Below are 26,029 nucleotides of genomic sequence, written 5' to 3'. Positions count from 1 at the left end.
AGAAAATGTTGAAGTTAGCGGGCGGAACAACAATAGGCATAAATATGATAGAAATGAATTATAAGTGTATGTAAAGATGGTATATAACAGTGCTTCTCAACCTCAGTCCTCAAGTACCCCCAACAGACCATATTTGCAGGTTTTCCTTCATAACATGGCCTGCTGGGGGTACTTGAGGACTGAGACTGAGAACCACTGGTATATAACACCTACTAAAGCACGTACATACCAACCGGAGAAATCCCCGCTTTCTTGGAGAGGTTGAGGGAAGAGAGGAACAATTGTGCACATATGGTGGGAGTGTTTGAGAATACCAATATTTTGTCAGGAAGTGATAAAACAGATTCAGGAAATTATGGGAATGAGCATGCCTAAAACCCAGAAACCTTCTTACTCCATAATACTAATTTTACAACAAAGCAATACAAGAAAATGGTGATAGCCCATTTAATAAATGCAGCAAAATATTTCATTCCAAGATATTGGCAAGTACCAGAGAGCACAACATTAAGAGAATGGGTTAAACGGGTAGATTTTATATATAATATGGAAGAACTATGTTATCAAGGAGAAGGTAAAACAGAACTTTGTTTAATTATTTGGAAAAGATGGATAGAATTTAAGAGTACCAAGAAATATTCTGATATAGTAGTATGAAAGGGGCAGAAGAGAAGTAGAGGGAAGTTGAAGGAAGATGTAACATATACTAATGGGGAGAAGGCATAGGAAGGGGAGGGGGTGAAAGGGAGAAGATAATGGGAATTGTTACGAATGAGAATTTTGAGTAACGAGTTTATATTTTGTATAATGTGAAACTTTATAAAATTTTAAGAAAAAATTAAATAAAAAATTGCGGGACGCCTGTCGCCAAAAGAAGTTACAGAAACGTGCCGCGATTTGAGTGCCTTTGAAAATAGCAGGGATCGCAAAGAGCATCCCGCGATTCGTGGTGATTTGGAACCATGAGCAGAATCACAGTGATTCTGCCTGCGATCCACAACGCAATAGTGTGAACAGAACCCAAAGGTGATCCATGATATCACATGAGTGGTCAGAAGACCAATAAAAATAAATAAATAAATAAATAATAGGGCAGAATTTTTTTTTGTACATCTCTTCAGTTACTTCCTGGTTTCTTGCCTAGGAAAATTATGTCATACATCCCAGGAGTCTTCAGGAGGGGAGGAGAGGAAGAGGGGTTTTCTTAGCTAAGCACAATCTCCTGCCTGCATGCCTGAGCTAAGGAAAGATGGATTGCAGGATTTCAAGCAAATGCTACATTAATTATCTGCCCTTAGTCAAGATGGCCATGGCCAGAAATGCTGGCGGTGTTTTTCAAAGTGATTTCTCAACAAAATAAAGCATGGAGACATGGATGGATAGGTGAGTTTGCATTGAATATTAAAAATTAATTAATTTATGTTTTTGGTTTGTGGTGCTCAGATGGAGTGAAGGTCTGCTTTAAGCTTAAACAATGGCTCTCCAGAAGATGTCTATTAACCATTCCAGGTTGAGTTAAGATACAAGTTCATGAGAAAGGCTTCTAACATGATTAAATATTATTTCACACCAATGTTATATTTATTTTCATGAATGGAATATTTTTTTATGTAAATAAGATAGTGAATGAACAAAACTCATGTGGCTTTGTAAATGAATGGGGTGAGCTCATGACATTTGGAAAAAAAGATTTCTGCATACAGAATGTCTTTGTTTTTTCGTTTTAACAAAAAGATTTAACTTACAATGATGTTGGAAAAAAGCAAGAACAACGAGAGCTCCTTTACAATCCTCCTCTTCCAATTCATACGGGTCCTCCTTGAATCGGAGTGTGGCAGCGCCTCATGGTGGTGTGTGTCTTCATGCCCATGTTCAGCTCCTAAATGATTGCCCTGAGAAGCTGTGGCCACTGTATTGATGTAAATTTCCTGTCTGCCATTATACTCCACTGTGTTGTGATGATCTTCGTGCCCGTCATGAACTGGCTGTCTGTGAAGTCCCTCAATAACAAAGGTATTTTGAAGCGTGTGTTGGACTATCATAAGTATTGAGTACACCAGGTTGAGAATGTCTCTGAGTTCTTTGGCAGATGTGGCAATAACCGCTATAACTGAGAAATATGATATCATGTATTTGCCCAGAGCCGCAATTATGAGCAGGCCAACATCAAGGCTACGTGTAGGGTTCTTGTGGCTGTCTGCATCCCTTTCGTCAAACCTAAAGATTATGGAGCCAGCAAGAGAGCCAAGAGACATGAGAGCGAGAGCCACGATGTTGAAAATGTAAAACATTTTCAGAACTTGATCCTTGGTCTCAGCTGAGTTTTCAATTTCATAAATGATGAATACAACCAGACCGGCTATAAGGACCCCAACTCCGCAGACAATGCCCACAAAGAGTCTCGGCAGACGTAAAGAATGATTTGAGGAATGGGAGTCGTCAGTCAATGTACGACCCACATTCTTCCACATCACGTAGGACAGGGCTGAAGCAAACAGGCTGTACTCAATATTGAAGGGGTACAAATAGTAATATCCAGTCTGAAAAGTTTTACAAACAGTGTTGTCACAGTCACATCCAGTAGATCCGCCAGCTGTAAGAAATTGGGAAGATTTTGTTAGGTACATGTAGGCATATGAAAAGGGAGAATCATCATTATCCTAAACTGGATAGCTGACAGCATAAAGAGACACAGATACAAGATTGTGTACACACAAACTGCCGCATTTTACAACATACTAAGTCCCTGGTCCCATCTAGGCAGGGACACTGATAAGGGGTGCCACCAGTCCTCCCCAGTTCAGCAGGAGGAATTGGTTCATGGACAGGAGGGAGTGACCAGTGCGGCAAGGGGGGACCCAATCCCCTGTATGCATCTCCTTGCAGCAGCTGAAGGCTGGTTTCCTCTCCTCTTCCTCCCACCAGCTTTCAGCTGCTGCAGGGGAACTACAGGGGATCTGTTCTAGTAAATGCCCCCTGCCACACCGATCTTCTCTCCTGTAAATAATCTCCTTCCCCCAGCTGCCGGGCCCACCTGTGTGCCACTCCCGCAGGCTGCTGCAGGGTATAGGGGATTTATTGCTCAAAGATGAAGAATGGGTCAGGTAGGCTGTACAGGGCCCCGTGATTTCTAACAGCATCTAGAGGATTTTTTGAGGCGATTTCCTCTTGTGTCCTCAGAACCAGAAATTAAGTCCAATATGGCCACAGATAGCATTAAAAACTTAAATGAGTTTCCTCGCTCTATGCAAAAGTAAGAATTTTTTTTTTTGATATAGATGTATTAAAGTGTAACTCTACTTTTGTTGAGAAAGAACTATTCTTTCTGGGTTATCTATGTAGATTGCCGGGTTTTTAACAAACTTTGTTGCAGAGCTCTACCTGTATTTGCTCTAAAGAAAACCCTATTTGTTTCACCATGTGATGTCCTTAGCAATGTGAATCTAAGTGGGAGGGCCTGGATCATTATAATGAAATGGTGTCCCCACTAATCCCTGAATGGGGAGACTGTGGGAAGAGAAGGGGGATTTTTAGGTGTCAAAAACAGTATCAACTACTACAATATAAATAAATAAAAAAGATTTATCTATATTTTATTTGTAAAAAAATGTAAATAGATAACTAATAGATTATATCTATTAGTTATCAGACTTATCAATGTTGCAAACTGGATCCTGAAGAAGCCCCCCCCCCCCCCCACTTGTTCTGGGTGAAACGTGTTGATCCATGATCCATAAACTCTTTGTTACACATTGTTTGCACAGAATTGTTAATGCTGACGTGATGTGTATCTATGTTATTATACATGTTTTTACATTTTGTACAAATAAAATCTAGATAAATCTTTTTTTTTTTTTCATTTATATTGTAGTAGTAGGACATTTGTCTATATATCTATATATAATTGTAATCTATTTTGTATGTATTGCACATTGCACTTATTGTGCACACGGCACTAATAATGTTTTTATTACATGTTTGCATTCTTTCGAGTCCTGATTAGAATTAACCTGGCTATGTTTTGCCCTTTGTTACCATAATAACACACTTGTAATATTAATGTGATACCTACGTAATCATGTGTCTAAAAACCTTCAATTGCAGCAAAATAAAGGAGAACAGTTATTTGGAAAGATACAGAGTGTATCTTTTGTATCTGTTCCCTACAGCAGTAGTTATTATTCATTTGGAACCACTAATCAATATGAGGATAGAAGTTGCCTATCTATAAAAATGCAGAAAAGTAGTTGATATGGTTTTTGGTATCTAAAAATCCCCCTTCTCTTCCCACAGTCTCCCCATTTAGGGATATATGGGGACCCCTTTTCAATATACTATACCTGTTGTAGGGGATTGTGCCAGTATTCGATGATAGCCTCCCCTCCCACCCAATCATACTGGTTCATTATAATCATCTGGTGCACGGTCAATGTTCTAATAAGAACAGTTGCAGGGCCTGCATCCATTCCATTATTAACCCTTGCGGAGTATCTAAAAAAATGAAATTCCTATTGCACGGGGTGCCTAAAACTTGACTTGTATCTTACTAGAGACTTTCGAGAAAATCAGGGAGCCAATCATACAAACATGACACCTCCAGTTTGCCATATTGTGTTGAATTTTAAAGAAAATTACAGGGGTTGCTGAATTAAAAGGGAAGATCATTTTTTAATAACATAAAATAATAACAAACAGGGCCCTCTGATCCCTCCTTTATTGATTGGTATTTTACCTGTACTGTCTGCCCCCATGTTGTAAAGCGCTGCACAAACTGTTGGCGCTATAGAAATCCGGTATAATGATAATACCGTATATACTCGAGTATAAGCCGAGATTTTCAGCCTCTTTTTTGAGGCTGAAAGTGCCCCCCTCGGCTTATACTCGAGTCATCGCTGTCTGCCCGCTCGATCAGCGTGTCGAGCAGACAGACAGCGGCCATTCTGATTCAAAAGCCGCGCCTCCGGCTCCCCCTTCGCCTGTGATAGGCGGAACACTGAATTTCCCAGCAGCCTGTGTTCCGCCTATCACGGACTTCGTATCATCCTCGTACTACGGACGAGGATGATACGATGTACGTGATAGGCGGAACACAGGCTGCTGGGAAATTCAGTGTTCCGCCTATCACAGGCGAAGGCGGCGGCGCAGCTTTTGAATTTTACAATGGCCGCCGAGGCGCCGACGAACGAAGAGGGCACGGGACGGAGGCAAGGCACAGGACGGCACGGCACGGGACGGGACGGGACGGGACCGGAGGCAAGGCATGGCGGCGAGGCACGGCGGCGAGGCACGGAGGCAAGGAGGCTCGGCACGGGACGGAGGCTCGGGACAAAGGCTCAGGACACAGGTAGGCTGGACACACACACACACACACACACACACACACACACACACACACACACACACACGGATACACACACACACAGGGATGGATGGATGGATGGAGACACACACACACAGGGATGGATGGATGGATGGACACACACACACACACAGGGATGGATGGACGGACACACAGGGATGGACGGACACACAGGGATGGACGGACACACAGGGATGGACGGACACACACACAGGGATGGACAGGCATGTCTTACCCTCGGCTTATACACGAGTCAATAAGTTTGCCAGTTTTTTTGGGGGTAAATTGGGGGCCTCGGCTTATATTCGGGTCGGCCTATACTCGAGTATATACGGTAATAATAATCTAGTTTTTCTGAAATATCTCAATGAGAAAGCCATACTGCATTTTGGCCACTAGATGGAGCTGATGAAACATGGGTCAATCTCACAGATTTTGTTTAGCTTGCACTGACAATTACTTTACAAACAGATGTCTTGAGACTTCATTCACACAGGGGCAACTTTGGATCCCACTTCAAGTTGCCCCAAGTCGCCCCTAGTCGCCTCAAGTCGTGCTATATGTAAAAAACAATGTAAGTGAACGAGAGCCGTCTTAATGCACACTACTGAAGACGCTCCGACTTCAGAAAAGGTTCCTGTACTACTTCAATCCGACTTCTAGGTGACTTGTACCCATTGATTTCAATGTAAGTCGCCTCCAAGTCGGATCTCCATCTATATTGAAGCGACAATGCCGCCTCTCTTACAGAATAATCAGCTCTCGAGGGAGAACTCCATGGCAAATTTTAAATAAAAAACCTGCATGGGTTCCCCCTCCGGGAGCATACCAGGCCCTTAGGTCTGGTTTGGATTTTAACCACTTTCAGACCGGACCAATTTGCTGGTCAAAGACCAGACCACTTTTTGCGATTCGGCACTGCGTCGCTTTAACTGACAATTGCGCGGTCGTGCGACGTGGCTCCCAAACAAAATTGACGTCCTTTTTTTCCCACAAATAGAGCTTTCTTTTGGTGGTATTTGATCACCCCTGCGGTTTTTATTTTTTGCGCTATAAACAAAAATAGAGCGACAATTTTGAAAAAAACGCATTATTTTTTACTTTTTGTTATAATAAATATCCCCCAAAAATATATAAAAAAACATTTTTTTCCCTCAATTTAGGCCGATACGTATTCTTCTACATATTTTTGGTAAAAAAAATCGCAATAAGCGATTATTGATTGGTTTGCGCAAAAGTTATAGCGTTTACAAAATAGGGATAGTTTTATAGCATTTTTATTAATAATTTTTTATTATTTTTTTTTTACTAGTAATGGCGGCGATCTGCGATTTTTATTGTGACTGCGACATTGTCGGGGACCCATCGGACATTTTTGAACACATTTTTGGGACCATTGTCATTTATACAGTAATCACTGCTATATAAATGCAGTGATTCCTGTGTAAATGACACTGGCAGTGAAAGGGTTAACCAGTGGGTGGCAGTGTAGGGGTTAAGTGTTCCTAGGGGTGTGTTACTAACTGTGGGGGGGTTGGGCTTTCATTTAGTGTACACTGATCTCTGCTCCAATCACATGGAGCAGAGATCAGCGTCACTAGTTGCTAGGCAGAATGGGAAAATGTTGTTTATACAGCATTTCCTCCATTCGGCCGCTCCGTGAGACGATCGCGGGGATGCCCGCGGCAATCGAGTCCGCGGGTCCCGCGACCGGACTCACGGGGGTCCCGACCAGCGCGGGAGCGCGCCGCCGGCGGCGCGCTCCCGATGGCACGGCGGCAACGAATATTGGACGTACATGTACGCCAATATGCCTGCCCGTGCCATGCTGTCGACGTACATCGTCGTGCGCTGGTCGGGAAGTGGTTAAGGGGAACCCTCTACGCCGAAAAAAATGGTGTGAAGGTCCCCCCAAAGTCCATACCAGACCCTTATCTGAGCAGGTAGCCTGGCAGGTCAGGAAAGGGGGTGGTGACGAGCGAGCATCCCCCCTCCTGAGCCGTACCAGGCTACATGCCCTTAACATGGGGGGTGGGTGCTTTGGGGAAGGGGGGCGCCCTGTGGCCCCCCACCCTAAAGCACCTTGTCCCCATGTTGATGAGGACAACAAGGGCCTCTTTCCAACAACCCTGGCCACTGGTTGTCGGGGTCTGCGGGTGGGGGGCTTATCGGAATCGGGCTTATCGGAATCTTTAATAAGGGGGCCCCCAGATCCCGGCCCCCCACCCTATTTGAATGAGTAAGGGGTACATCGTACCCCTACCCATTCACCTGGGGAAAAAAGTGTCAATAAAAAAAAAAACACAACACAGGTTTTTAAAGCAATTTATTAATCAGCTCCGGGGTTCTCCTTCCGTCTTCTCCGCTCTGTTCGACCTCTTCTCTCGGTGTCTGGCCTCTATTCCCGCTCTCCGGCGTCGTCTCCCGATCTCCGGCGTCTTCTCCCGGGCTTTTCTGCTATCGTCTTGCAGCTCTTTTACTAGCGGAGGAGCCCGGGGCATGCTGAGACTGTGACGTCAAGTCCCGGGGCATGCTGGGACTGTGATGTCATAAGGGGTGGGGTCACCGTGTGACATCACCCAGTGACCACGCCCCATACCTATATAAGTCACCACGCACGTCGCACAAGCCATTACAGCGTAAGAGCGTCGTGTCAACATTGGAAGAAGAATGAAGAGAGAGGAGGGAAGAAGGACGGAGGAGACTGGGCTCCTCCGCTAGTAAAAGAGCTGCAAGAAGATAGCAGAGGAGCCCAGGAGAAGATGCCGGAGAGTGAGAGCAGAGGCCGAACACCGGGAGAAGAGGCCAAACAGAGCGGAGAAGTCGGAAGAAGACCCCCAAAGTCGGAAGAAGACCCCCGGAGCTGATTTAAAAATTACTTTAAAAACCTGTGTTGTGTTTTTTTTTTTTATTGACACTTTTTTTTCCCAGGTGAATGGGTAGTGGTACGATGTACCCCTCACATAGGGTGGGGGGCTGGGATCTGGGGGCCCCCTTATTAAAGGGGGCTCCAGGATTCCGATAAGCCCCCCGCCCGTAGACCCCGACAACCAAAGGCCAGGGTTGTCGGGAAGAGGCCCTTGTCCTCATCAACATGGGGACAAGGTGCTTTGGGGTGGGGGGGGAGCAGGGCCTCCCCTTCCCCAAAGCACCCCCCCATGTTGAGGGCACGTGGCCTGGTATGGCTCAGGAGGGCGGGCACTCGCTCACCCCCACCCCCTTTCCTGACCGGCCGGGCTGTGTGCTCGGATAAGGGCCTGATATGGACGTTGGGGGACCCCCATGCCGTTTTTTAGGCGTAGGGCTTCCCCTTTAAGTACATACCAGGTGATGGGGCTAGCAATGTGTCAATCTCGCCGATGGAGGCAGCGACATTAACTTCCTTCGCTAGTCCCGTCTACCTGGAGTCACGTTCAAAATGAACAGACTTTTCTCCATGTGTGGGCAAGTCCGTTCATTTCAAAAGTCCGGCGGACTAGCACACAGACGGGCGGATTTTGAGTCAAAACTTCTTTCTAAGTCCGCCGGATTTTTGCGAACAGAAAGTCCGTCGGAGCCCACACACGGGCAAGTCCACTGGATAGTCCGATCATGTGTACGGGGCATTAGAGGTAAAAAATAAATAAAAGAAATGTCACTTAGACTGTGGATTTTTAAAATTTTTAAAAATGTAATGACCCAAAACTCTTATCTTATGCAGTGCACAATTATAAAACCTTCTGCAAATACCTGGCTATGCAGAGAGATGTGATCAAAGACATGCTAGCATTGCGGTAAAATATAGGACAGTTGTTACCATTTGGGATTTGTTATGTAGGTTTTCAATTTTTAAAAGCCAACAAATGTGTGTTGTCGGACTTTCCGATCATGTGTACACAAGTCCATCGAACAAAAGTCCAAAGTACAAACACACATGCTCAGTATCAAGGACGAGCTGGAAGAGATTGGTCTCATAAAGCTAGCGTTTGTAATGGAGATATTACGTACGTCTTGTACATCACTACATTTGTAATTGTTGGCCAACATTTGTGTGACCGTGTGTATGCAAGACAAGTTGGAGCCAATACCCTTCGAACAAAATTCCACAGTTTTGTTGTTGGAAAGTCCGATCGTCCACTGTCGGGATTAGTAAGAAGGGCCCCAAAAACAATGGTATGATGGAACAATGGTCAGGGGGCCCTTCATGGTTTCTTGCACCAGGGCACTGAAGCTTCTAGTTACTAGTCTGGATAATAGCACACTAAGGAATAATTAACAGTAACACCTCATGCATCATCACCCCCCTCTACATGACGTCCATGACAGACTTGGTGCCAAGTCAATATATTTTTATGAACTACGGCTCTCATTACAGCCATAGACCATCAATTCCTGGGTGCTGCAGTGAAGTGATAGATGATGCCCTCAAAACACAAAGTTGAAATAATTACATATCACTGGCCAGTGGTGTAACTAGAACCCTCAGGGTCCCCCTGACCAACGCACAAAGCTCTTTTCTCCAAGCCCGATGGCGGAACACCAGGGCCCGGTCACAAGTGGGTGGCTGCATATAAAGGAACCGATTTCTCCATTTCCCCCCGCTTCTCCTCCTCTCCCTGCCACAAGCATTCAGTGGCTGCAGGAGGAAAATGGAGAGATGGGCTCCTCTATGTCGGTGTTTTACAATCTTTTTCCAGTCAGGGCACCCTTGAAGTATACCCCTAGGTGCATGGGGCTGCACTGCAACCACCCTGCAACTGTGTGCATTGCATGCAGTTGCAGCATAGTGATGATGCATTTAAGGGGTTAAAACAAGCGGTCAGTAGGCAACATTTGCCTCTTTACCAGCTGTCAAATGCCTCTGAAAAGCGATCTGAGCATGGATCGCTTTTCGGAGGAACAGCATTTTTTTTGCTGGTACTATGAACAAGCAAAAAAAAAATAATAAAAAAAAAATAGGTTCTGATTGTACACATATAGGGGGTCGGGATTAAAAGCGCATACCTAAAATGTGCATACATACATGTAAACACACACACATAATACACACACACACTTAATACACACACATATACTATATATATATATATATATATATATATATATATATATATATATATATATATACACATATATATAAATGCACATATATACCAGTGGCGGCTGGTGCTCAAAATTTTTAGGGTGGCGCAAGAAAACGGAAAAATTCTGAAAAAAAACCCATTAATTACTGCCACTGTGCCCATCAAATGCTGCCACTGTGCCATCAAACGCCACCACTGTGCCCATCAAATGCCGCCACTGTGCCCACCAAATTTAGCCACTGTGCCCACCAAATTCAGCCTCTGTGTCCATCAAACTCTGCCGCTGTGCCATAAAATGCTGCCAGTCTGCCCATCAAACGCTGCCACTGTGCCCATCGAAGTCTGCGAATGTGCCATCAAATGCCACCACTGTGCCCATCAAATTCTGCCACTGTGTCCATCAAACTCTGCCACTGTGCCATCAAATGCCGCCACTGTGCCCATCAAATGCTGCCGGTGTGCACATTAAATGCTGCCAGTGTGCCATCAAATGCTGCAACTGTACCATCGAATGCTGCCACTGTAAATCCCCCGCCATCTGCCCGGCACTTACCCTGTCTCGGTGAGGCAGAGGGTGATGGCCATGAGCGGGGTCATCCATGCAACTCCTGCCGTCCTCATCTCCCGTCCTCTCCTCCTGATAGGCATCCAATAGCTGCGTCTATCATTTCAGCCAATCAGGTGATGGGTAACAGACCGGCACACCTGATTGGTGGAGAGGTTCAGTGTTAGGGAAGTGAATATTCACTTTTCTAACACACCTAGGTGGACTGCAAGCGTCAAGCATGGCACTTGCAGTTCACTTATTTTGAAGCCTATTAGAGCCTGTGGCTCCAATCAGGTGCGAAAAGGGGCAGGACACCTAAATATGGGGGTGGCAGCGGTGGCCATGGATAGATTATTGCTATGTATGAATCTATCCATTGGTCATAGAGGGGGTGGCTGGAGAGAGGGGACAGCACCTGTGCACCCTTATGAATGCACCACCACTGATAAACACATGCACACTAACATACATGCACACACACATGAATACATACACATACATACATGCACACACACACATATATAATAATAATAATAATAATAATAATAATAATAATAATAATAATAATAATACATTTTATTTATAATGCACTTTCCATCAAAAGACCTCAAAGTGCTACATAATTACAATAAAAACAAACAAACCGCTTAATTTACAAAACATTTGCTAAAAAGAAAAGTCTTCAACCCCTTTTTAAAATTTTCAGTAGACTGAGAAACCATCAAACTATCAGGCAAAGCATTCCACAGACGTGGGGCAGCAGCACAAAAGGCCCTATCTCCCATGGTTTTCAACCTAGTTTTTGGAACCTCTAAACAATTCAAATTAGTTGAGCGAAGGGAACGAGGTAGATTTTGCAATCTAAGAAGTTCCTTAAGATAAGATGGAGCTTGTCCATGTATGCATTGATGGACAAGAAGAGAGACCTTATACTCAATCCTTGTAGAGACCGGCAGCCAATGAAGAGATTTTAAAATTGGAGTGATATGCTCATGCTTCCGCACTCTCATTAGGATCCTCACTGCAGAGTTTTGAACGTATTGCAACCTCTGCATGCTCTTTCTCGGAATCCCAATGAGAAGTGCGTTGCAATAATCCAGCCTGGTGGAGACAAAGGCATGAATCAACCTTTCAGCATCGGAAAAAGAAAGGATAGGACGAAGTTTAGAGATATTACGAAGGTGGTAGAAAGAAGTCTTGCGTGCTTGATTTATATGAGCTTCAAAAGTGAGTTGGGAATCCATTTTTACACCAAGATTAGTGACAACAGACGAAACTGGAATTTTAGAGCCTGAAAAGGCAATACTTGTTATCAGCGATGATTTAATCTGGTGAGATGTTCCAATCATAATAAACTCAGTTTTGGAGCTATTTAGTTGCAAGAAATGTTGTTCCATCCACTCCTTTATCTCCTCCAGACAGGCGGTAAGGACTGATAGGGGTGACTGCACTGAAGGAGTTTTAGCACGGTGAGGCTGCACTGTGGGGCATGGTGAGGCTGCAATGTGGGGCACAGTGAGGCTGCAATGTGGGGCACAGTGAGGATGCAATGTGGGGCACGGTGAGGCTGCAATGTGGGGCACGGTGAGGCTGCAATGATGGGCACAGGTCACGCTGCAATGATGGGCACAGGTCACGCTGCAATGATGGGCAAAGGTCAAGCTGCAATGATGGGCACAGGTGAGCCTGCATTGAGAGGCTGTGCTGAGGGGACTGATAAAGTTGTTGTTAAATATATATTTTTGTAACTTAATTCTGTATAAAACATTTAAGTGTTATTTCATGAGATAATCTATGATGGCATGATTAGGGGCAGGGCAGGGTAAGGGTTAGGTGTGGCAACTGGTGGCGAGTAACCCTTGAGACCTGGCTAGTAGCTCAGGACTTTAAATTTTGAGCCCTGCCTTAGCTCTTCCTGCCGGGTACTGCACTGTAGGGGGAGACAAAGAGCACAGCACACACTTTGCTTTCACTTTAGGTTAATGTGACAAGCTCCCTGCACAGGGCCGATTACAGTTCAGAATCAGCTGACGCTGTCTCAGCGGCCCCTGCCACCCCTGCCGTTCCTCCTGTTGAAGAGTAGGGGGGGCCCTCAAGGGCCCCCTGCAGTGACCTCAGCGATCTCAGCGACCACTATAATTCCGCCACTGTCACTGGCACACCATCAGTATAGGATATCAGCAAAACATTTATTGGCTACCAATGCAATGTTTTGGGGCCACTGAGAAGCCCTTCCTCAGGCAGACAACTTACCCGATTAAGGGGTCCTCAGCCACCCTAAGATTTTTCTTTGACCTTTTTGTAGTGAATAACAAGTTTGCTTAAAACCTATGCTAATGTTGTGTCAATCAAATCTCCATGTGTAGGCTGGGTTCGGAGAACATTTGGTGGATGGGTGTGGATAGCCCATCACTGTAACCCTTGAAACCCCATCCATGACACTTCGGCATTTGGTTCATTAACAAAAAAGCAGACTTTTAATAAACCTGTGCATGTGAGTTCTTACTGAATTGTTTGACCAAAATGTTATTCATACTCTTGACTGCAATGGAGCCTCCCTTTAGGAAAGCTTACCAATTGGCTAGGATAGGCCCTCAAAAACACTCAAGTATTGAACATGCTTCTTCATGCTTGTGTATTTGAGTCAGTACCTTAGCTCGAGATATTTATACTTTCTACTTATCTGAGTAATATTTGCTCTTCTTACCTCTCATCCATCTATGGCCACCGGAGGTACCTTCACTTGGAGTCTGATGAAGAGATTCATCAGTCACAGCTGCCATCCATATTGAGAGGTTGGTGATTAGAGTCAGCATAAGGCCACACCTAAAACACAAGAATTCATAAAAAAAACAATAAGATCCAAAAAAAAGGTGCTTTTTTTTTAAAAATGCTTAAAGCCTGACAAAAGCCTTGATGATTATTCTTAGTTCCATATAGAGGATTTGATACTTCTATCAGGGTTTATTATTATTGTCTGTCAGCCAGTTGGGGAAATTTCACCTGAGACACCAGGACAAAAAATGAAGGGTAGATGGTGCCGCTGGGTTAGGAAGGTATGGAAAGCAGTAATAACCTGAATGAAATTCTAGATCTTACTCATCTTGAATAATAATAAAAAAAATTGTTGTAGTTTGTGTGGTTTGCCACTACTTTCTGATCTAAGAAGAAGTAAGATAATGGAAAATTGTATTAAATACTTACCGTAATTTTCCTTTCCTGACGCCAATACGTGGCAGCATACATATGATATAGCCCCGCCCATATATCCACCCACAGGACCTGTTTAGCTCTAAAAAAGTCTGACTGAGAGCTATCTCCCCCATTCTCCATATAAAGCACAAGGATTAGAGGGAGGGTTCATATGCTGCCATGTATTGGCGGCAGGAAAGGAAAATTACAGTAAGTATTTAATAAAATTTTCAATTTTTCTGATGTCAACATGGCAGCAAACATATGATAAATGGGCTTTTGAGAGGGAGGGTTTAATGTTGCAAACTAATGCCGTGTACACACGGTCAGATTTTCCGATGGAAAATGTTCGATGTGAGCTTGTTGTCGGAAAGTCCGACCGTTTGTATGCTCCATCGAGCATTTGCTGTTGGAATTTCTGCCAACAAACTTTTGAGAGCAGGTTCTCAAATTTTCCGCCAACAAAACTTGTTGTCCAAAAGTCCGATCGTGTTTACACAAGTCCGTCGCACAAAAGTTCATGCATGCTCTGAATCAAGCACTGGCTATTGAACTTCCTTTTTCTCGGCTCGTCCTATGTCTTGTTCCTCACCACGTTCTCACGTTCGGAATTTTTGCCCAACATTTGTGTGACCATGTGTATGCAAGACAAGTTTGAGCCAACATCCTTCGAACAAAAATCCGCGGTTTTGTTGTCGGAAAATCCGATCGTGTGTACAGGGCATTGGTCTTTATTTGACAATAGATATAGAAGCTTGGATAGTTTCCTCCCAAACTCTACTGTAGAAGGAACTGCTGGATGCACCCTGTAGTGTTTTAAGAACGTATGATGTGATGACCAACTACCCGCTTTGCAGACTGTCTCCAGAGACACTCCTGCCGATGCCGCCCAAGAAGAAGACATCACCTTGGTTGAGTGAGCTCTAACCTAATCCTAAACAAATCCTTCCCAGCTGCTCTATATTCCCGGTGAATAGTTTTGACTATCCCAGCGGAGATGGTTCTGGCTGAGGCCTCTTTGCCTTTAAATTTTCCAGTAGGTATGCCATGTGACAATCACAGCAGAATTGCATCGCAATTGTGGTGCCCTGAAAAAAGAAAGGCACTTAATGTGCATTGTGCAGTGATTACCACACAATCTAAAATCAGATTGTAACTCTCATGCACGGACACATAGGATAACACTATTTAGCTTGTAGGAGCAGAAAAAAAGGCCAATAACAGCTTCTAGGAGCTTACAAAAACACTAGTGTGCATGGAGCCTAAAACTATCTTCAGATAATATTATACACTGAAGTATTACATGGATAAGATCATATGCCATACAGGTTAGAGCCATATGGAAATGACTGTGGGCCTTGTTGGATGTATTCATAAATACACAAAATATAATTGGATACTAACAGTTATATTTATATAGGTAGTAACACCAGGGATTGTTGATCCTGGGAAAATCTGATTGGCTCCTTGGGGGACGGGAAATTGTTTTTCTAATGCTGGAGCAAATTGGAGCATGCTTCATAGCGTTTTTTTTTCTTCCTATGAATAAACTGTGGGTATGGGATTGTGTGCATGGAGGATTTGAATATATGCATTTTTCTGTTGGTTGAACTAGATGGACTTTTTGTCTTTTTTCAGCCTAACTATGTAACTACAAATAAATGACATGATCTTCTTTGGACATACCAGCTAGGGATGTCCTATATCTGGTATTGCGTTTGCTGTATATTTCTTGATTGAAAACTTTCATAAAAGCTATTGAAATAATAAAAAAAAAAAAAAGCACTAAATATATTGTCCTCATCCTTATCTTACCTGGTGAAATTCATGTGGACCTGAACACAGTCTTTACTGTATACCCAGAGAAAGTATGTCTGTGAATGGAGATAAAAAAGTATACATATTAGCAACAGCAAATATTCATGGTCCATACGATCATAAGATCTGCAGAGGTGTGTATTCCTGTTAGCCAGAGCACAAGGAATCACTGGGCCTATAATTGGAGAAAACTATTTAAAGCACAGTGACTGAGCTGTCGGTCTTTAGTAATGATTGAGAACCAGCAGGACTGGTTGCCAATCATGTGACCACTGCGACAGTCAATCATAGAAGAGAGAAGATTAGAAGCCTAATGCCCCGTACACACGACCAGATTTTTCAACATCAAAAGTCTGACGGAATGATTCCGGCAGACTATTCGAACGTGTGTGGGCTGCAGCGGACTTTTGATTTGCAAAAGTCTGACAGACTTTAGAAATGGAACATGTTTCAAATTTTTCTGACAGAACTCTGCCGAACCCAGAAATCCGCTCGTGTGTGTGCTAGTCTGACGGACTAAAACCGACGCTAGGGCAGCTATTGGCTACTGGCTATGAACTTCCTTATTCTAGTCCAGTCATACGTCATCACGTTCGAATCCGTCGGACTTTGGTGTGATTGTGTGTGGCCAAGTCCGTTCATTCGGAAAGTCCGTCAGAACTCTGTCAGAACTCCGTCAGAACTCCGTCGAAAGTCTGCCGGACTTAAGTCCTGTCGTGTGTACGCGGCATTACAGTTTTGTTCGTTTTGCTGTCCCTTCTGTGTAGGTTCTCTCTCTTTTTTGTCCTGTGACCACTGTAATTAAAAAATTAGAAAATAAATTATTGAGAAATCCAATATTTCAGAGTTGTCACCAGAACAAGAGTTTAAAACTTGGATTGAGGATAATTTTGTAATCTTTTCCATTCCTGTTACACATCCAGGACAGGAAGACTAGAGAAATCTCCAGGAAGGGTCTTCAACAGCAAAAAGAAATAAATTCAATTTCATTCAATAAACTGAAAAGGGTATTAAAAAAGAACTTCACTCTCTCAATCAAATATTTTTTAAAGCAGACCTTCAGTCATTTTTTCATCTGTTTCATCTATGAAATTGTCTGCCCTTGTTGTTTTAACTTTGGATAGTAAAACATTTTTATGCCAATAAATACCTTCTACAGTCCACTTCCTTTTTCTTGTGTGGAAAAAAGCCTAGGCTTTTGACATCATACACAGCTCTCTCTCTTGTGAGAGTTTGCCAGGAAGGAAGGGGGGAGTCATAAGAGGGCCAATGAGAGCTGCAGAGCTGGAGGTGTGCCTCTGTGTGTCTGTGTAAACCCAGGAAGTGAACAGGCAGCAGCTTCAGTTGCCTACAGTCAAAATGGATGCAGCCAGACTTAGTGGAGGGAGATTTGTGCAGCATATTTGGTAAGTACAGAATCACTGTATATATAAAACAATATGAAAGTGGTTGGAGGGAAGCTTCACAATGGCAAAAGTGTTTTTATTACAAATTATGTGAGAAGACTGCATTTCCTCTTTAAACCTTGTGCTGCTAGCATTAGTAATCGGATAGGAAAGTATATCATATTTGCATAAACTCTTTTTTTAATTTATTTTTTACATTTGTCCAGTTACTTCCTTGTTTCCATGCCTAGGCATATGATTTCATACATCCCAGGAGTCTTCAGTAGAGGAAGAGGGGCTTTCCCAGCTAAGCACACCCTCCTGCCTACATTCCTGAGCTAAGGGCAAGTGGGTTCCAGGAAGTAAATGCCTAAATGATCATCTGTCCTTAGGGCCGGTTCACACTGCGACGCGAGGCGAGGCGACACGGCTCGCCTCGCCTCGCTCCCGCAAGTCGCCCCCATACAGTGCTATGGAACCGTTCTGAGAGGAGCGACTCGAGTCGCTCCGACTCAGAAAAAAGGTTCCTGTACTACTTCGGGGCGACTTCGGGGGCGACTTGCATTGACTTCTATGCAGAAGTCCTCTGCAAGTCGCCGCTGACCCCCCCTGCAAGTCGCGGCGAGGAAGTCGGAGACGCCTCGCCGCGGCTCGCAGTGTGAACCGGCCCTTACTCAAGATGGCCATAGTCAGAAATGCTAAGGGGTGTTTTTCAAAGGAATTTCTCAACAAAATAAAGCATGAAGACATGGGCAGATGAGTTTGTTTGCTTTTAATATTAAAAATGAATTAAAGAGCATTTTTGGTTTGTGGTGCTCAGATAAAGAAAGATTGGTTTCACTTTAATCTTTCTCTATGATACCCAAAACTTGAAAAAAAGTTCTGGCTACTTTTGAAAGTAGGGTTGTGATCAAAACCTTTTTTCATTAATGTTAAAATGAGGAAGAGTAAATTAAAGAAACTCAAGTGATTGTGGCTCTAATTGCCATAATCCCAATTACATTGTTTTAAATCATATCCTCATTTGGTGGGATTATTTAGACAATCAAACATATTACTTAAAAAATATAATTTGAGTGAAAATTTGTATTCGTTAAAATTGTAAAAAGAACATTGTACAATCTTCACAACACAGTCCAACATACAGTAGTATATGGCATATATCAAAGGTGCTTGAAAAATAGAAGGAATACATAAAGTGGTATCCCCCAACTACTTGCTGGATTCCACCCCGATGATGGTGGAAGGATGGATTTAGTAGAGTGGGGGTATGCTATGTTGTACTTGTACAGTGTTATTTTTGACCTTTTCTGCCGGAAAGTCTGGTCATGTGAACGTGGCATAAGAGTTCAAGTAAGAAGAGAGTGCTTTTGCTTGCACTCAAAAGGTTTCTCCTCCTTTGTGGGAAAAAATATATATATAAAAAAATATATATATATTGTATACAATTTCTACACGAACCCTTGTGTGTTGTGTTTTTTTTTTACTTTTCTTTACAGGTGAATGAGTAGGGGTACATTGTACCCCATACTCATTCACATAGGGTGGGGGGCCGGTATCCGGGGGCCGCCTTGTTAAAGGGGGCTCCCGGATTCCGATAAGCCCCCCGCCCGCAGACCCCGACAACCAACGGCCAGGGTAGTCGGGAATAGGCCCTTGTCCTCATCAACATGGTGCTTTTGGCTGGTATGGATCTGGGGGAGACCCCCACGCCGTTTTTTCGGCGTAGGGGGTTCCCCTTAGAATCCATACCAGACCTAAGGGCCTGGTATGTTCTCGGAAGGGGAACCCACGCCAATTTTTTTTCATAAATTTGGCGTGGAGTTCCCCTTCAGAGCTGATAATTCCGCGAGAGTCGCTTCCGTATAGACAGAGATCCGACTTGTAGGCGACCTCCATTGAAATCAACGGGTACCAGACGCCTACAAGTCGGATTGAAGTAGTACAGGAACCTTTTCTGAAGTCAGAGCGACTTCAGTAGTGTGCATTAAGACGGCTCTCATTCACTTACATTGATTTTTACATGTTGTCTGACCTGAGGCGACTAGGGGCGACCTGAAGTCGGATCTGAGTCGCCCCTGTATGAACCGGCTCTAAATGTTACGTGTGTACATAACCACTTCAGCCACAGAGGATTTTACCCCTTTCCTGACCAGTGCCCTTTTTTTTCGATTCAGCACTGCGTCGCTTTAACTGACAATTGCGCGGTCGCAATTGTCAATTTTTTTCCCACAAATAGAGCTTTCTTTTGGTGGTATTTGATCACCTCTGCGGTTTCTTTTTTTTGCGCTATAAACAAAAAAAGAGCGTCAATTTTGAAAAAAACGCAACATTTTTTGCTTTTTGCTATAATAAATATCCCCCAAAAATATATTAACCACATCAATACTGGGCACTTTCGCTCCCTTCCTTCCCAGACCAATTTTCAGTTTTCAGCGCTCTCGCACTTTCAGTAAGAATTGCGCAGTCATGCTACTCTGTACACAAATGAAATTTTTATCATTTTGTTCGCACAAATAGAGCTTTCTTTTGGTGGTATTTATTCATGACTCCTTTTTTATTTTTTGCGATATAAGCGAAAAAAGAGCAGAAATTTGGAAGAAAAAACAATATTTTCTTTATTCTATTTTCCAATAAAATCAAATTTTGTCATAAATTTAAGCCAAAATGTATTCTGCTACATGTTTTTGGGGAAAAAAAATCCTGTTTAGTGTATAATAATTGGTTTGTGTGATCATGGACATATGTACGCAAATGATCATGTACAGATGTGCGCAGGTGATCATGGACATATGTGTGCAAATGATCGTTGGGACATGTGATTTTACTGTTATATATATGTGGGGGACATGTGTTTGGGGGATCATTACTATGTGGGGACATGTGTTTTGGGGATCATTACTATGTGAGGACAGGTGTTTTGGGGACATGTGTGTTTACTTGTGTTCACTGTGTATTTTACATTGTGAGGACATGTGTGTTTTACACTGTGGGGACACTAGGCTGGTGATCAGTGAGTAAAAAGCTATAAAAAACAGCTCATACTCACTGATCACCAGCCGGCTGCAGAGATCCACTCTCCTCTCCTCGCCTAGCAACCGGCTGTTTGTTTACATCACACGACGGCCGTGATTGGACTCGGAGAGCCCTCCTGCCGATCTAAGATGCGCCGTGTCCGGGTGACACAAGCGCATCGGGATTGCGCCACTGCGTGGGCATGCGCGCGCGATCCCCCTTCTTCAAAAGGACATTATTGAAGGTCCAGTCAGAAGGAGAGAGCGCCCACCCGGCCGTACATATGCAGGGGCCGGGTGAGAAGTGGTTAAAAAAATATTTTTTCCTCAGTTTAGGCTGATATGTATTCTTCTACATATTTTTGGTAAAAAAATCGCAATAAGCGTATATTGCGTACAATTTATAGTGTCTACAAAACAGGGGATAGTTTTATGGCATTTTTTTTATTAGTAATGGTGGTGATCTGCGATTTTTATCGGGACTGCGAAATTATGGTGGACACATCCGACATTTTTGACACTGTTTTGGGACCATTGTCATTTATACAGCGATTAGTGCTATAAAAATGCATTGATTACTGTGTAAATGACACTGGCAGTGAAGGGGTTAACCTTTAGGGGGCAATGAAGGGGTTAAGTGTGTCCTAGGGAGTGATTGTAACTCTGAGGGGGTTGGGTTTCAACACACAGGACAGTGATCACTGCTCTCGATGACAGAGCAGTGATCTCTGTCCTGTCACTAGGCAGAACGGGAAAATGCTATGTTTACAAAGGCATCTCCCCGTTCTACCTCTCCATGACACGATCACGGGCACCCAGCGTACATCGAGTCCGCAGGACCCACGGTCAGGGTCATGGAGACTGCTCGTGCCCGCGACACCACTTCTTAAAGGGGACGTACCTGTACGCCCTTTTGCCTACTACCAATTTTTATCGGGACTGCGACATTATGGCGGACACGTCCGACATTTTTGACACTGTTTTGGGACCATTGTCATTTATACAGCGATCAGTGCTATAAAAATGCATTGATTACTGTGTAAATGACACTGGCAGTGAAGGGGTTAAACTTTAGGGGGCAATGAAGGGGTTAAGTGTGTCCTAGGGAGTGATTCTAACTCTGAGGGGGCTGGGTTTCAACACACAGGACAGTGATCACTGCTCTCGATGACAGAGCAGTGATCCCTGTCCTGTCACTAGGCAGAACGAGGAAATGCTTTGTTTACAAAGGCATCTCCCCGTTCTACCTCTCCATGACACGATCACGGGCACCCAGCGTACATCGAGTCTGCAGGACCCATGGTCAGGGTAATGGAGACTGCTCGTGCCCGCAACACTGCTTCTTAAAGGGGACGTACCTGTTTGTCCTTTTGCCTACTACCAGTGCTATTCTGCCAACAGAAATCGCTGTGCGCTGGTCGGCAAGGGGTAAATGTAAAGCAAACACATGATCTTTACTCCTGGGAGAATGAAGCCTAAAGCTAACCCCAACCATTTGTAATATAAACAAAGTCCTGTGATGATCATGACAGTGCTGAAATGGCACATGACTTTGTTTATAGCCTGTAGGCTCATTTTAACTGAAGTCTTAACATTTAACAAAAACTACACAGGATCACAAAACTAAGAGCAAGCAGACCCCCCAGCATCAAACAACCTTGTAACTGTAACACACCGTGTAACCTAGAGGTTTTTAAATCAGAACCGCTTGCCGACCTTATACTGTATATATACGTTGGTAAGATGGATCTCCTTGTGATCTCCGTCAATTTTGGAGAAAAAAAACAATATTTTTTACTTTCTGCTATAAAACATATCCAATAAAATTTAATTTAATTTAACTGGGGAAAGACAGAGATGCATGTTCCTGCTTGGCAGAAACACAAGATCTCCATCTTTCCCTATGACAGAACGGCGATCTGCCTTGTTTACATAGACAGACCACTGTTCTGTCTGCCTTGGGAATGATCGGCAAGTCCCAGCGGACATCGGGTCGCTGTGTCCAATCACAGTGGGAGCGGGTCCCCGGCGGCCTGCACGTGCGCCCCCTCCCTGGAAAAAAAAAAGACGTGCGGGTGATTTTGCACTGAAGGGCCACCCTGCCGCAGTATATGTGCGTGAGACACTCTAGAAGCAGTTACGCTGTATGGCACCCTCTGTAAAATTTTAATATAATGGAAACTCTCCCCCCATGACCTAACCCTCCTCGCCAAATTAAGCTAGTCACTGAAATGTAATCCAAGTGTTGTACATGTTAGCTAAAATTACAATGGTTACATAACATAATATCAAATTATATATCAGTTAGTAGAAAAGGTTGCAGGATTTAGGGCCTATATCTGACCTGTAAGACAAGAAACACTCCCTGGAAGACTGGGTGAACAATTTTGATTGGAGATTCACAGTGTAACAAATTGGCAGATTTACCAATTTTTAGCACAACCAGAACCAAAGAGCAGACTCCAAAGGCAGCCAGACCCACTAATGGAAAAAAAAAAAGATAGCGTTATTGGACATTTTTGACTTTTTTTTTTTTCAGTCGGACAAAATTTACAACATCTACATTTATTGTGTCTATTGTGTAGTATTGCGTTTAAAGAGAAAGTATAGTGTTTTTAATTTATTTTATGTATTAAGTTTAAAGTAAAAACTTCCATTTTGTTCTTACTTATTTTATTTATATTTTCTACAATTTTAAATATATCTACTTCTGGGCAACAGATGCAATCCTTGGCTTCCGTTCACATTACCAGGCTAATTGTAACTGCGTTGCTGAAAAAAACTTTGTTAACACAGCCCAAAAGTTTAACCTCAAATTACACCTGCACACACAGCCGAATGAGTTCAAAGAGTGACTTGTTACTGGTGGATTTCGATTTTTCAAAGGGCTGATCTGTTAATATCATCTTCTTCACAATTGCATCTGCTTATACTATGGACAGTTACCTACTACTATAGACATTCAGGGCACAGTGACAATGTCTGTTTAAAGCACCCCCCCCCCCCCACTCCCTAGGTACTCGTCAGTTCTTTCCTGCTGCTCCTTTCTTTACCTAACCCTACCTCACCCCTGTGCAAACTAGCCAGAGCTTCCAAATATGGGGGAGCATGTGAACACTTTCATGTTACAAAGCAGGGGAAGTCGCCGTACCCTCGCTGACGCTGACACCTGCCGGTACTGCTAACTGCAAATGGATGAGGGATAGGGGTCTATTGGATGGATAGAGCACTATTACAATAATTGTAATCAGAATACCAATAGCATTAGTGACCTATCACAATTATATTTTGTAGAAAAAAGTCTGATTGGTTCTCTCTGGCAACCATTTTACTTTTGTCTTCATTCAATTTTTTGAAGAGTGTGGTAAAATCAGTTTATTGTTGGAGCAGCAAACCTTGTTTCTTTTTTATTTCTTTTTTATTAAGAAGCACAGAGGAAGGTTGTGCCGATTGTTTTTGCTTTATTTTCTGCTATTACAGAATGTGTCAATTTTGACATCTTGGAGGTATTCGCCATCTAGGGAAATGTTAATGGTTTTGAGTCAGATATATTTCATTTTTATTTATTTTTTAATAAAGTTTTATATCTTTTTTTTATACATAAATCCCTGTTTTATAAAATAATATATTTTACTGAGTGCAGCAATTGCTCTAGTGCCACTGAACATTTCTTTAAGAGACAGCACAGCAGAAGCTGTTTGCCTTCAGACTTCGGGTGCCTGTCTGTAGAAAGTAAGCAGGGGAGGGAAGAAGGGGAAGATCTAAGTCATGTGACTCAGTCAGTTGTGTATGTAAATTTGACCTTTAGCAATAAAGTTTAAACCCAGGCAAACAACTAAAGAAAAAGATCAAGTGGAAGCTGTTTTATTTTCCGAAGGATCTGTATTTCTTTCCATACAGTCCTGATACTAAAGCTAGCCATACACTAGTGAAATGTGATTTTCTAATGGTTAGTGGTATCAAATCAAAGTTAATTTTCAACCGCAGTGAGGAGAAAATTAAAAGAAGAAGGATGTCATATTTTTCTCAATTCAATGAATTTCTATTGGTTGATGTCATTTGTGTTTGGAAATTCCATTCATACCAAAATTTAATGAAAGCAAACAAATTTTTAAAGTACTTTCTAAGGACAATTGTCAGTTTGGGATCATCGAATGTACATGATTTTGTTAATAAACCTACACTGCTTGTATTTAATTGGGGCCACCAATCAGAATGGGGCCAGGTGCTTTATTAAATAAATATAAAAAAAATGAATGATAGTTCTTTAAAGCACCTAAAGATTGCCCAGAAACTGTGTGGAGAGCAGCCTGGAACTCAGTCTGCTAACTGGATATAAAGTACAAATCATTCAAATGGAATATTTCATATACATTAATATATATCTAGATATTTATTTTGAAGGTTGAGATATCAAATCCACGAAACTTATCAGCATGTTATCTCAATGATGTAACACAGCTTATCATTATAAAGACCAAAATTATTAGTACCCATAAAACATCTCCATAGCAACACAAGGGGATAGTAGCAATCATACAAACATGAAACATCTGATAAAGCATTAGTGACGTTTTAAATATATTTACAATTTAAAAGCAGGCAAATAGCTGCTGTGATAGGAGATATGATTCAGAATAGTTTAGATAAGTTCTGCACTGACAAATAGGATAGACTATGGCCAAAAACGTGTCACGATTACATTATCTTAATTATACCAAGGCAATTATACCCGGTGAGTGGTTGTCCTACGGGGAGCTGGTGCACTTGAACACGTGGTGTTTTGTGAAGGTTCATTGCAATAAAAAGGAATATGCATTCGTATATATAAAGATTATATAATTTGGACACTTTTTAGTGGTCACGGCCCTTTTTTAAGTTGGATTACATTTTTTTTTTTTTTTATGAATGGTTTTGAGTTGTTTATTTCTTATGTGATAATTTTTGGAATGGGTTTTGAATGTTATAGCGTCACTGTACCAGATTATATTATTTATATTGGTTGGAGGGGTATATTTGATATTATTTTGTTCTGTAAGGTGCCAGCAGTAACTTACATGTGACTTTTTGGAATATATATCTATTTTGTTTTCGTGACCCAGGGGTAAAATTGTTGAATATTAGTTATTAGTGCACAATAATTTTGTCTGGGTGATCTATGATTTGTAATCACTGCATCTGACACAGCTGGCTGGAAATTAGTTATTTTGGCTGAAGGTATCTGGAGTGCCCAGTAGCCTGGCAACTGGTATGAGTATGGTGGAATGGTGCAGTCACATCTGACTTTTCCTGCCTAATAGTGTAACCTCCAATCTTCTCCCTTCATCCGGAGTGACCTGTTGACTGCCCTGTTGCTTAAGAACTGGGACCAGCATGGAAGGAGGTTGCAGCTGTGGTGAAGCATAAGCAGGAAACAATGCTGTCTATATTTTCAAAGGCAACATAGATCCGACTAGTAGGCTTTCAGAAAAGGGACTGGAGGTTGGAGTACACATTCACACAGATTCACACCAGTCACATTTCTTGAGGACCTCTCACAGTTGATGACAGATGAATGTTGTGTAAGCAGACATCAGTTGCAGTACTGTAGGCCAGTGGTTCTCAACCTCAGTCCTCAAGTACCCTCAACAGGCCATATTTGGGGAATTTCT

At 42.8% G+C, this 26,029-nt stretch overlaps 1 protein-coding gene across 2 annotated transcripts in view; it reads right to left on the bottom strand.

Annotated features, from left to right (window-relative positions):
* The window catches only part of LOC143935663 (proton channel OTOP2-like), a 58,923-nt gene that overhangs the window by 4,742 nt on the left and 28,152 nt on the right, over positions 1-26,029 (bottom strand). For both annotated transcript variants that reach the window (XM_077459694.1, XM_077459695.1), the window contains 4 exons: positions 22,723-22,859; positions 15,977-16,035; positions 13,677-13,795; positions 1,746-2,593 (listed from right to left, as the gene is read on the bottom strand). In XM_077459694.1, the coding sequence (XP_077315820.1) occupies positions 1,746-2,593; positions 13,677-13,795; positions 15,977-16,035; positions 22,723-22,859 (1,163 nt within the window). The remainder of the gene's footprint in view (positions 1-1,745; positions 2,594-13,676; positions 13,796-15,976; positions 16,036-22,722; positions 22,860-26,029) is intronic.

The sequence above is a fragment of the Lithobates pipiens genome, unplaced genomic scaffold, assembly GCF_037356315.1.
Source record: "Lithobates pipiens isolate NorthernLeopardFrog02 unplaced genomic scaffold, aLitPip1_a1.2 Scaffold_28, whole genome shotgun sequence".
In the NCBI taxonomy this organism is placed as follows: Eukaryota; Metazoa; Chordata; class Amphibia; order Anura; family Ranidae; genus Lithobates; species Lithobates pipiens.
The sequence above is the reverse complement of the archived record's forward strand: the minus strand, read 5'-3'. Positions and strand labels throughout refer to the sequence as shown.